Consider the following 13,942-nt stretch of genomic DNA (forward strand, 5'->3'; position numbering starts at 1 on the left):
AGGAATGTCACCTCAGGTAGAGGCACCAGGAGAGGAACTGACAGGAATAACAGACAAGAGCTTGTTACCTTGGTGCTGTTTTTATGCTCCTCTTGACAGCCATTTTGGACCGCTCCTCCTTCTGCACCAGCTTCCGATTTGGGGGCAAACGTGATTCCGCATGAAGGACAGGTCTATAAGAAAAACATACACCATAGGAACACACCCAGAAAGCACGGCCACAACCTGTAATTCAAGTTTATTGTTGCAAGTGGCTGCCACACTGAATGGTGGTAACCAAGTGGAAGGCTTCCTGTGCCGCTCGAGCAGGAGTTAAAAACAAACTGGTGAAGTGAAAACAGAAACACGTCCACACGAAGACTGGCACATGGCTACCCAGAGCAGCGCTGTCTGTAACAGCCAAAAAGTAAAACAACTCAAATGTCCATCAATGGATGAATGGATCAACAAAATGTGGTCTATCCACAGAATGGAATATGATTCAGCCATAAAAAGGAAGGAAACACTGACACCTACTCCAACATGGATGAACCTTGCCAACACTGTCAGGTTACAGAAGCCAGACACAAAAGACCATGGGTTATATGATTCCATCGGTAGAAAATGTCCAGAAAAGGCAAATTCATAGAGATGGTGAGGAGATTAGTGGGTGCCAGGGCTGAGGGGACGAAGGAATGGGGAGTGATCTAATGGGTGTGGAGTTCCTTTATGGAAGGGTGATGGAAATGTTCCAAAACAGACTGTGGTGATGGTCGCACAATCTTGCAAGTATACTAAAACCACCAAACTGTATACTATAAAACGGTAAATTTTATGGTAACGTGGATTATATCTCAATAAAGCTGTTATTAAGCCCACCAACCAGCCAATAGCCTACACGAGTTCTTGAGCTCTGTGTGATGGTGAGTTCTTCATGTAAAACAGGCAGGAAAGTCAGAGGGACATGCTTACAGACCTAGGAGTTCTCAGAAGCCTGAGCAATTAACTGATCTAGAAAAGAGAAGTCTAGGCTTAATACCAACAGGTAGAGCAGAAAGGGCCAGGCTTTGCTTCTCACAACCAGTGTGTGGAGATGCCCCTTTCAAATCACTCACCTGCGTCCTCTCACCTATAAAAGAAGGTGCTGACACAGCTCTTGCAGATGTGTGGTGAGAACTAAGTGAAGACGTGTGTAGATAGTCTAGCCTTGCTCCTGGCACTCAGTGAGTCCTCAATCAATTTACTATCGATGGGACCCTGTAAACCGGAGCCACCACCAAGACAGCAACTAAGAGCTTCCAGTGGAGAAGACGAATGGCAGCAGAACAGATTTAGAGGGACTCTGACAATTTCTAGCAAAATAAGCACTGTGGCACACTGGAATACATTACAGAAGGCTAGGCACTATTTTAGAAATTTAAAGTAAATATCACTTAGTACCCACAGGAAAGGGTATGAGCTACATCACAACCTAAGTGAGATTTCAGGCCTCGGCTGTGTTAAATAAAAGAAATAAAGATTCTAAAGAGTTGTGTCATCTGGAAATCTGATGCAATGCGCAAGTTTGAACATTCATATTCGTTCGAAAAATGAAAATATATACGGCAAAGCAGCAGGCCAAGTCATTAACTAACATACCTGAGTAAACAGCAGTACCAAGGTAAAACAGGCCTATAGCTCTTTAAACACTGACATTATTAACAGGAGCAGAATGTTCTAATTGTCAGTAATATAATATATAAATTTATTTTAATGCACCTTGGTAATGACTGAATTAAACTTCAAAACATGTCACTAATGGGGCCACTGATCTTCTCAAATGAAAGAACAAAATCCAACACTATGCCCCTGGAGCGGCCCTCCCAGCCCCTTCGGGAGGGGTGAAGTCACCACCCACCAGTGACAAGCCAAGCAAGACTCCTGAAGGGCTCCCTAGCAGGGGGTGGGAGTGAATGGCTCTGGTGGTGGCGGTGGTGGCAGGCTGCCCCTCTGGTGCAACAACGGCCTTTGCAAGGGCCACCTGGTGGTCCAGGGGGAGCCGTGGGCATGGCATAGTGCCTCAGACAGTCCCACAGACTCTAGCCTGAGTCATACCCTTAGGGTCTGGGGCTTTCCCCAATCTTGAGCAGACACGACAAAATAGTAATAGTTATTTCTCTGGCCAGTTTTTACACTTGAAGACTAGAGAAGTAGTGTGACAACACTAGTTCTACTAAGTTCCTGGAAGTTAACTCCAGTGATTACTGGTAGTGTAGCACAGGGATCAGAGGCACTGGTTTTGAAATCAAGTGTCATGGACCAAATCCTGGTTGAACACTGACTAGCGTAGGGAGATCTCTGAGCCTCAGTTTCTCCTTTCCACAACGGGGCTGTGTCTCCCACGACCGACGTCATGGAAGAGTGGGCAAGGACAAGGAAGCCGCATCCCGCCCCCGTGGCAGGACTGTGACTGACTGGGGATGTCTGGCAGGGGGGAAGGTTGCACGAGCAGACGCACAGGTATTTACCACCCTGGGCTCTGACTGAGGTGCTAGTGGGTACTCAACACATGTTGGTCCTTAACAGTAAAACTTCCGGTTATGAAGACAACGCAGCTGTAATTTGATGTGCTTATCACAGACAGGACAGCCATCCTTGGTATCTCTTGGTCTCGGTTTGTTCCTAAGTACTTTTCTCTCCTCAAGCACACCACGTGTACTTTAAAAATAGACTGCTTCTTAGGAACCCGCCATACACGCTGGCTTTACACATACAAGATGTTTTATGCACTTAGAGCAACAAATATGCAACAGAGACTAGCAAACCCACTGGACAGCAGAGGGCACACACCATCTGCGAAGGACTCCCTGCACACGCACCGAAGGCACACAACTTCAGCACGGTACCCTCTCTCCGGAAGCTGACTGCAAAAGGGCTGGAAGGCCTGTGGAGACCGGGAGTGTCCATGGGGACTGGGCTGATCTCCAGGAGCCTGTGACCATGGTCTTCACAACTGGGCAACCCAAGTCCACATCCCTTTGACACAGAGAGGCTATGCGGCCTGTACCTGGCCGTGATAAAATGGTCTAATACGGAAGTAAGGTCTGGTAGACGGTCCACAAAAGAACCTCAGGGAACAAAGGAACAGACATAATGTTCATAAATGGCCTCAGAGACTGTCCTCAGGGAGGCTCAGGGGCTTGTCAGAGTCACATGTCAAGCAGCAAAGAGCAGGCACTGCGGCTGGGACTCCCCTGAATAGTGCTCATGACTCCCTCTGCACCCCCCGAGCAGTTTCATCCAGGGAATGGGGACTCCAGGCTGGCCCGTAGCAAAGCAGCCCCAGGAACTGACAGCATATGGGGTCAGAAGATCATTTCATTGTGCTTTCAAACTGTGGCTTTTTGTCCTTCTATTTCTTCCTCATCTACTTTGCTTTGGGGGGGAAATTTCATTGATTAAATCTTTAAAAAAATGAAACAAAAAAATCTTAGAGAAGCCCACCTGCCCTGATGGAGACATCCTCACATCTTGACATTCCCTTCTGATGTGTGGCGAGCGTCCCTTCTGCACCAGGAAGATCCCACCGGGCAACAGAGGGTGGCTCTGTGTCCCCTCTCTACTACCCACAAAAACTTTAACTATTTCCCAGCTTCATTTTCGTCTGAGTTAAAACATGTCACAAACTGGTTTTTGCCAAGCACACAGATACCTCTGTGAAATGTTTCCCCACCCATTAAATGTCTGCCTCTCCTCCTGCTGAGAAGCCCTCACTGGGAAGAGCATTTTGGCCTTTATGTGGGGTACCTTACCATCTTGGGAGGCATCCCCAATGCATCAGATAAAGTCAACAATGACGGCAGCTGCTGTGATGGAGAATCACCTGTGTGCTGAGGACATACCTGTGAACAGTAATCAGGGCCTCATCCGTGCAGTGTCCGTGGTCTCGTGTGCCTGATCTCAGTTAATCCTCATAACACACCACGAGGCCTCTCGGAGGACACAAAGGTTCGTCAGCGGTAGGAGTTGGCTTGCAGGCCCTTGGTCCCTGACCACCATGCAGCCTCTCTCTGGCGTCCCTTCCTAACGCAGGAGGACCCAGGGGTAATCCTGGCACTATGACCTCCTGGGCCTCATTCCCCTGAAGTTACCCAAGCAGTTATGACCACCTCCTGGTTCTTCTAAGTGGTGCTACTGGCATGCTGGCACCAAGGGAAGCTTTATTAAGACCAGCTAAGGTCCCCAAAACAGAGGACTCTATGGGCTAAGAAGTGTGCTGGCTGTTGCCTGGGAAACCCGAGATCCCTTGGAGAACACCCAAGAGCAAACTCTGCATTTTCCCAGATGATCTCTGCTCCTTCCCCCAACGAAGACGTGGGCTTTGGAGGGGGTATGATAACTATTTCTCTAACACAACTGAGCACATTTGCATTTGTTTTTAACACATTTCAATACACACATTCGGAATATATGGCATAGAGTTATAAAATAGGTTTTTCTTCAAGGCTATTTCTCTTCACAAGATAAATCATTTCTAAGCCAACAGCTGTCCTTTTTCATAACTGTCAAGGAAGAGAGCAGGGAAACCTCTTTTCTGAGAAATGAAGAGGAAACATCAGAAAAGCCCTGGCTTTGCCTGTTTAGTCTGCTGAGCATGACTATTTGGTAAGCTGTCTTATGACCAAGAGAAGCAACCCTTGCTCCCAAACTCAAAACTCAGGCTGAATGTGGCAGACAGGAACGTGCAACAGTAACAACAAACAGACCTACTGAGACCCACCCGAGGTTCTCAGCTCTCTGCCGGCAGTCCTCATAAGCCCCCAGGAAGCACACGCTATGATTCACTCCGTTCCACACAGAGGAAACTGAGGCAGAGAACAGAAAGGTCTTGCCCAGAGTCTCAGTCAGAGAGTGACAGAGGGGAGCTTAAGCCCAGGCAGCTGAACCCTGGACCCCATCCGTGCATGGGACATCTCGGAGGGAGCAGGAACTGCCTGCACCGTGGGGCCTCAGTCAGCCTGGCCTCTGCTGCCCTCCGGGGGCGGGGGCGGGGGTGTGACACTGCTTAAGCTAGTGCGTTAGCATAGGCATGAACACTTCCAAGATGATTTCTGCAATCAAAATACTAGAGAAAAGGAGAAGCAGAAATTGTTACAGAAAAAGAAAGGCATCCCAGAAGCTTTAAGAATAGAAAATGCACAATCTAAGAATACAGGAGGCAAATAACAACAAAATAAAACAAAAAACTCGTAAAAATCAGACCCAAGATCTCAGAGTCATGGAGTGTAGAGTCACAAAACCCTGCTCAGACTCCTGAACCCTAAACAACCACCGAGTCTCATAACTGAGGCTGATAAGTTGAGCAGATCATTCCTGTGCTGTGGAAATATTCCATCAGGAAGTCAAAATAAGAAAACATTGGGTAGGGGCGCCTGGGTGGCGCAGCGGTTGGGTGCCTGCCTTCGGCTCGGGGCGTGATCCCGGCGTTCTGGGATCGAGCCCCACATCGGGCTCCTCTGCTATGAGCCTGCTTCTTCCTCTCCCACTCCCCCTGCTTGACTCCCCCTGCTTGTGTTCCCTCTCTCGCTGGCTGTCTCTATCTCTGTCAAATAAATAAATAAAATCTTTAAAAAAAAAAAAAAAAAGAAAGAAAACATTGGGTATTTTGGGAAATTTCGTTAACGTGTAATACTTCACTACCTGATGATGCTGGACATATCTTCTCATGTCAATTCATACGTAATATATCATAGAAACACAATGTCACACACTTACATTTGTATTATATATGATTAACATAACATAAATACATTAAAATAGTTAATACATACGTATTAGACATTTAAACTGTGAAACAGCTTAGACTTATGGAGAGCGGGAAAGACAGTTCAGAGAGCTGCCACGTGTCCTTCTCCGGCATTACCGAACGTCAGCATCTCTCGGCAACCATGGCACGGCCATCGAGACTATGGCGTGAGCGTTGGCACAGTACTACTAACTACGCTCACATTTCCCAGCTTTTCCCCAAACCGCCTTTTTCTGTACCGGGATCCCACACTGCATTTAGGGTGTCCTTGTCTCCTCCAGCCTGTGGCAGGTTTTCAGTCTTATCTCGTCTTTGATGACTTGTCACTGTTGCAATGTCCTGGTCAGGCGTCAGGTGTTTTGTAGACGGGCCTTGGATCTGCACTCGTCTGATGCTTTCTCGTGAGTTGGACGAGGTTTAGGATTTGGGAGAAGGACCCCACAAAGGTGACGTGCCCTTGTCAGCACATCACATGATGGAGATGGGGGCACGTACACAACACTGCGAGTCTTATTAATTGTGATGCCAGCCTTCATCATTCAGTGAGACAGGGCCTGCCAGGTTTTCCACTGTGGAGTTACTATTCTTCTCTTTGTAATCAGCAAGTATCCTGGGGGGGGGGTCCTTGGAGGCTGTGCAAATATCCTGTTTCTCCTTAAACTTTTACCCACTAATTCTAGAACTCACTGAGGGACCCTGCCTGCAGCAAATACTACTGAGGTCCTCTAGTGTTGGTTCTCTCTCTCCCTCACTCCTTCTACCTCCATCAGCTGGAACTCTTCCGTAAGGTGTTGACTTCCATGGACAGGTTTTCTCCTACCTGAAGGAAACACACATGACTGGAACTATAGATAAAACCTGAAAGTCTTTTTTAAAAAAGCTTACTTTATGTTCACATTTCAGCCAGCAATCAGACTATCTATTTTATAACAGCTTTATCAAGACAATTCACATACCACACAATTAACCCATCTAGAGAGTATATAATTCTGTGGCTTTTAGTGTATTCACAGAATTATGCAACCATCACCACTACCAATTTGACCACCATTTATAAGAAATACTTATTTAATGTCTAAATGATAGATAGATAGATAGATAGATAGATAGATAGACAGATATCTACTACCTTTTCTATTTCTGAAATGAACTAAAAGGCCAGCTGCCTCCTCACACTGAGCCCACGGAGCCTACTCATAGTGATTTTACATACAAGTAACAGGGAGATAAAAGAAGTGACCATTTATTTAGAGTCATTAAAAAAGTCATAGGGACTGCCATAGAAGGATAGTCCCTGGGGCTACCAACCTCAAAGGGAAAGTATTACCCTTTTGAAAAGAGAAGAGATCCTCCCTGAATTGCCCCCATGTGGGCAAATCCACATCATTAGCCTCATTACTAACAGTAAACGTGTAGAAATGCTCTATGAGCGCACAGCCCCAGGGTTCTGAATAATAGATTAAGGTTAAATTCACAAAGACTAGCTGAGCAGGTGTGTTTCCAATGAGGTCCTTTAGAGATGAACTAAGATGCTTTCACGGCTCACAAAGTTCACTGGCTAGGACTGATGTGATTTAAAAAAAAAAAATCCACATCTTTGGTTTTCGTTTCTTTGTTCTTCTCGAAGATGCTAGACAAGCTATGTTTATTGGCACACGTAGTCTCAATCTGTCCATCACGCACAATGCTCCTGGAAAAGGAGCCGCAGACATCCACTGCAGAGCTGGGGACACACTGAACAGGCCAAGGTGCTCATGCTCCGATGTCACATTTGTGACGTGGTTACATCCCCTACAGCGAAAACTGAAGAACCTCCCTCACATCAGAATAAACAGAGAAAGCAAGACCTTCCTGAGAGAGTCAGTGATTCCTTGTTGACAAATCAAAGCAGTGTCAGTCTCCTCCTGCCCTTCTTCACTCCTACCATGGTCATTGTCCATTTCTCCACGTGGAGTGAATACACACGTGTCTGGTTTTAACTGAGCTTCTACTCCAAACCTAACATTCATGGGCATTACTTCAGCTAATCTTCACAGCAAACCTGGGAGATACTCATCACTGTCTCACTATGGCCAAGAGAAACTAAGTGACTTGCTCACAGTCCCAAAGCCAAGGCTTCGAGAAGGATCTTTGATTTTAAGTCCTGGCCCTTTCTACAGTAGTACTCCTCTCCCCCCATTATGCTATCCAGGGCCTTCCTGATGAGAAACTCTCACTACCAGTCACTCTACAAGCCAAGGCTTGGGTGTGGGAAGGGGTCCCTCTGACCTACGACCTCAGGGCCAAACCCTTTGGCCTTTGACATCACTACTAGGTCATCACAGCTCTCAGACTATTTAATGAAGTATTAGGTAAAAATCCTCCAGCTATGAACTGGGAGACAACTCACATAGGACACGTGCACTAGGAGTGGAAAACAAATGCTTCGTTGACATTACCTGCTTCTATTCAGTTCTGCCTGGGCTTCCGAACTCAGTCCTTCTTGGCCTAGTTCTGCAGAGCTACGAGTTCTCTGTGTATCATTCAAGAATAAAAAACTTAAACCAAAAGAAAGTTATAATTATCTACCACATGCCAGGCTGTACACTTGGGAAAAACGTAAGTTATTTCACACATGGGTTCTACCCACATTCAAAGAGCTCATAGGAAGCTGTGTAAGAGACAAGTACAGGTATATGTTACAGCTGAACGGACCGAGGATGTGGAGATGGGGAGACAGCACTGTTAGCTGGAGGAGTCACAGGAAACTCCAATGATACTGAAGAGGGCAAGGAAGAGCAGCTCAGAGGAAAAGGGACAGTGAGGTGCCCTGCAGGTGACAGGAACAACAGGACCAAGGCACGCATGCAATCACCTGAGGAATATTCACTCAATACCTTTCCCTAATTTCTTGGTTCCTGCATGAAACTCCTTCCACCACACAATCATTCCGCCATAAGGTGTGGCTCGAAGAACGAAGTCTGTGGTCACAGAAGCACGAGGAGACCGCCGCCACATCCCTCTCTGGAGGCCTAACGTGTGCAGTAGCACACAAAAGGCTCCAAGACGTCCTGGAGCACAGAGCCCTCTCTGCAGCATGTAGCCAGGAACTGTGCAGGTTTCCTTGACCAAAGAATGCTTTTTCCATACTTACCCCCTATTCCCAACCTGAGAACCTACAACTCAAGGGAATGTACTTTCAAGGGAAACACTGCCTGACACAGGCCCCTTCCGCGAGCCAGGGCTTCCTGTGCTGGGCAGGGAGATGCGGGGTCAGTGACAGAAATCCACTCGGGAGCTACCTCTCGCTGGACAAGGGGGCAGCAGCCACAAAGGAAAGAAGCTCATTCACAGGGAGAATCAACGGACCCTGGCAAAGGATTAGGAGAAACTGGTCGGCGCTTCTAGCTACACAGAAAAACTAAACATAGTGTGGACAACAGAAGGCGACAAACCAACTACATGTGGGAGATCCTGACAAGTGCACAGGATAAATCCACCCCAAGAACTTATAAGCAAGCAGCTAGTATATTTTCTGTTGTGTGAAAACTCTTACTCAAAAGAAAGACTTATGTCAGATTAGAATGTATATAATCCTTGAAGCAGACCTCAGTTTTCTGTCTTTCAGGCTCAACGACAGCTCCTAACAACTCACTCAGTTTCCCTGCGCTTACTATTTGCAAGGCACTCACAGAGGCCTGCTCTCACCTGACCCCACGAACTAAAAGCAGAGGGGCCAGACTGTGCACGACTTCCCCTGAGCGGCAAAGCCTGAGTAGAGACTGCGCTGTCTATCTCTCCATGCTCCTTCCACTCCAACCGCAGGGGCAGTCCTCATCTCAGATGTCCTCACATGAAAATACCTCAGAAATTGTACTTCAAGATCCAGCTGGTCCTTCCCTCCTGGAAGGGGCACAAAGATCTTTTTTCCCCCCTAAAATTCCTTCTGGCAGACACAGTTAACTTAATAGATCACAAGATTTTCAGAAAACTTCCAATGATTATTTGGAAAATTTATAAATGACAAAAGAATATGCTAAATAGTTTTTGTTTATCCAGATTTTTAAAATAAAGATAAATTTATTTATAGCTATAACTCCAACACTGTCAGTATACATATAACTAGAACAAGAAATGTCCTTTTGGGATAAGAGAAAACCTTTTAAGGTCAATTTAGCATCAAATCGCTGTCACTAAAATTGGAAGTTATGGGCTATGCATAGAAATACACATACACGTAATCTTACATGGCAGGCAAACACAACACATCATTTATTTTTGGATTTGAGCTCTGTTTCTCTAGTTAAATACAGCTCAGTTTGAAGCCTGGAGGAAATAATTTCTCTCTAAATAATGAAGCTGTATTTGGAAAACTACGTTTTCAACTTCTCCCCCTACAACTGTTCCTGCCCACGCTCAGGGACAGCCTGTGAGCCGAGAGCTCCTCTTCCTGACTGCTGCAAAACATCGCCCCGAGCAAAGAAGCTGTCCTGACAGTGTGCAGACAGTAAGGAAATTTTAGACACGTTAGCAGTCACACGTGTGCCAGAGGACATGGGAAAGGACCTTGTCTAGTGCCCTACCTCAGGGATTCTCAAGTAGAGGGGATTTTACCCTCTCTCACCCGTCAGGGGTCACTGGGCAATGTCTGGAGGCATTCTTGGTCACCATAACGGGAGGAGGGGGGGTGCTCCTCGCATCTGGTGGGTGGAGGCCAGGGATGCCGCTTGACATCCCACAGTGCACAGGCCGGCCCCCAGCACAAACAGTTACCTGGCCCAAAACGTTCCTGGTGCTGAGGCTGAAAAACCCTGCACTAAATTAACAAAGCACATGACAAAAATGATACACAAGTGCTGTTAGAAAACCTGAGCATGAGAATTACAGAAAGCAACTGGTTGACAGGGACGCTGGATTCTGGCGGAGGGAAGTGACCTGGATGCCCACGTTATGATCCTGTTGAACTTAAACACCAGCAGAGCTGGCTTTCAAAGCTGTGAATGAATGTGGATAAACAGGAACATACTGGATTAAAGCCGTAACAACAGGCCATCATCCAGACCAACATATCATTTGATTATTTGAGAGCATAACACAATGAAGGGGGAACTGCTATGAGTGCCTCTCCTTTCTTTCTTTCTTTCTTTCTTTCTTTCTTTCTTTCTTTCTTTCTTTCTTCTCTCTCTCTCTCTCTCTCTCTCTCTCTTTCTTTCTTTCTTTCTTTTTTTCCACATGGAAACAGCAAATATTTCAAGAGTAAAAACAAACAAGAGATGCCAGTGGGGGAAATGAAATCACATGTGAAAACTGAGGAGCAACTCAAACACTGGCATGGTTTCGTATGCCCACGGCCCACCATGTTAATCCTGTGGTAGTTTATGATGACAGAAACGGGTACGTGTAGACAGCCACCAAGAGGTCTCTGCCCCCACAATGAAATACTGTAACGTTCCTGGCAGGCCCACACTCTGTCAGTGAGCTACACCACAAGACTCACCCATGCCAACAAAATTTAAAATAATCGTGAGACATTGGATTTCAAGAGATGTAGGAGACTTAAGAAAATGGTCTCTGAAATAAGATACCAACTAGTTCGCCAAGTAAGTTGCGAGAAGAATCACCTTTACTATCACTTATCATTGGCTTTCAGAGATCCCAAAAGACAGCATAGGTCTCAGAAAAAGAAAACAACAGCTCAAGTGAGAAGCACAGTGATGCAATGTGGAAAGAAAATGGAGGTGTGTAATATGTCAAAAAAGCAAAGATATTAAAAAATGCAAAATGCTGGTAACTACATACTAAATTTAAAAATCGCAAAAACTGAAGTGAAGGGCATTCCAAGTCGTCTGCCATAGACCCAAAGGCTGCTTATTATTTCACATGTTCTACTGCAGAATTAATATAAAATTGTAAAAGTAGAAAAAAAAAACTAACCTTAAGGTTATCAAAGGTTTTGACAGTCTGCGCCAAGTCACTGACACTCCCTGGCGATGCTGTCCCCTGTCTCCTAGGACCTGAGGACACCCGTGAGCCGTCAATGACCTCAAAGCCAGAAAGCAAGGCCTCTGAGCAGCTGCAATGAGACTCCTTCGCTCTCTGACCCGCTATCAGGTATGTCTTCAAACCTATGGATAAAAATTACAATCAGCACAGATGGAAACCACCGTTGGTTGAAACGCAGCTCGATCTTGCACTCTATGCAGAACATGCTCCTGAAAAGTGGAGAGTAAAGTGAAAATATGAATGTCAAATTTAACTACTGATTTCTATGATCTTTTCAGAGACGTGCAGATTTCAGGGAGAATGTTTGCTTCCGAGACACACCATTTATTTATATCATGTTTTGTTTGAACTTTGGCTGCACGTTTTACCTTGGGGGGCTGAAATGAGCATTAAAAAGTTCCTCCATGCAAGGGCCACATGACTGCTTTGTGCCGGTAGCTGAGCAGACACTGATTTTTGACCCTAGACATTCCTGGGTTTATTTTGTTTGGTCGGTCTATATATAAGGGTGATCGAGAATATGGACTGCATTACCTATGTCATTATTGCAAAACTGCCACAAAAAATGAGACCGTAATGTGCACCAACGGGAGTAATTAAAACCTCCCTTGATTCAGATGATCGAGTATCAGTTTTCCGTTGGATCAAACATTCACAGCAAGAACATGCAGCTTTTGTCAAGCTGTAGTCTACGAGAATTTTATTCTCTCAAAAATCCTCATTAAAAAAGGGAGGGGCACCTGGGTAGCTCAGTCTGTTAAGCATCTTACTCTTGGTTTCAGCTCAGGTCGTGATCTCAGGGTCCTGAGGTTGAGCCCTGAGTGGGGCTCCACACTCAGCTGGGAGTCTGCTTGTCCCTCTCCCTCTGCTCCTCCCCCCCCCCTTTCCCATAAATAAAAGATCTTTAAAAAAAAAAAAAAGTTAGTTAAATGGACAATTAACTGGCATCTTTACAATTCTCATTAAAGGCTGAAATAACACACTAAAGTGGGCCACACTGTTAGGTGGCTCTCACAGGCAGGCAGGTCCCTGCTCCAGGTCTTTGGAAGAACTATCTGCTGGGAAAACACTAAGAAGCAGCTTTTCCAGACAGAACTCAAGCAATTTCTGAAAAGGAAGCAAATCTTATTTAAATGAATCCATTGTTAGTCCCTACTGAAATTAAACCACGCTGAAAATCTGTTGAGGGGAGTGGCAACATAATTTGTTCAAATAAACGTTTGTTTTAGGGCTGGGGTCCGCTATACCTGGAGAATAGACTCAAACAAAACAAAGTCCCTGTCTTGGAGAGTTGAAGCCTCAGGAGAAGGTGGTGATGAAAAGGCATTATGGAAACATTTCAGGTGAGGAGTCTACACTCCTAGACGCACATGGGTGCTCACGTTCAGGACATTTTAATAAATGCTTTAAAAGTAATTACCTAAAGAGGAGGGGGGCCTGGCTGGCTTAGTCGGTAGAGCATGCGACTCTTGATCTCGGGATCATGAGTTCGAGCCCCACGTTGTGGATAGAGATTACTCTAAAAAATTAGTTAAACAACCTAGGGGGATTACTTAATTATCCTTCATCATATTATAGTTACGCCACCATTTCTGCATTCAATCTCTCCTCATCTCCCTTTCTCCTCATAAAAATACTATATGGTATGTGTTTTTAAGTCACCTAGAGAGATCTTAGAGCACAGCCAAATCACAGGTGGAAATTGAAAGACTTAGATAAATAACTTCGGACAGTAACTCACCCCAAAGGAGATCATGAAATACTCAGTCTTAACTAAGGTCCAGAACTTCCACATTTTTTTTCTCCAACAAAAATACACAATGTACAAGGTCTTTCACAGTCACAACTAAGTCCACGTATCAACTTGAAATGGACACATAAACTGGAATATGACAGAGGAGCAAAAGCACCTTTGTGTGAACTCCTCAGACTCCATCACAGAAGACATTGAACTCACTTGCCGTCTTGCCTTGGGAGGGTCAAAGAATGCAACCTCTGTGGGCTAATCAGAGAAAAGTCCTATTTCTTACCTATCTTGTAGTCTCCATGCTGGTAGACTTACTTCTGGTCAGAGAAGTGCTTGGTAAGGCCTGTTCCCTAGAGCTGCTCTAATGGGCTCTCCCCTGACAGCACAACAGACAGCCTATAAGTCTCCCGGCAGCGGGTGGGGAAGGCCCAGGCCAGCACACCGTGCTG

At 45.6% G+C, this 13,942-nt stretch overlaps 1 protein-coding gene across 1 annotated transcript in view; it reads right to left on the reverse strand.

Moving 5' to 3' along the window:
• The window catches only part of ADCY9 (adenylate cyclase 9), a 124,602-nt gene that overhangs the window by 23,759 nt on the left and 86,901 nt on the right, over positions 1-13,942 (reverse strand). Inside the window, exons 3-4 of the mRNA XM_026520438.4 lie at positions 11,678-11,868; positions 69-173 (exon numbers count right to left, since the gene is read on the reverse strand). Coding sequence (XP_026376223.1) covers positions 69-173; positions 11,678-11,868 — 296 coding nt within the window. The remainder of the gene's footprint in view (positions 1-68; positions 174-11,677; positions 11,869-13,942) is intronic.

This window comes from Ursus arctos, unplaced genomic scaffold (genome assembly GCF_023065955.2).
Source record: "Ursus arctos isolate Adak ecotype North America unplaced genomic scaffold, UrsArc2.0 scaffold_2, whole genome shotgun sequence".
Classification (NCBI taxonomy): domain Eukaryota; kingdom Metazoa; phylum Chordata; class Mammalia; order Carnivora; family Ursidae; genus Ursus; species Ursus arctos.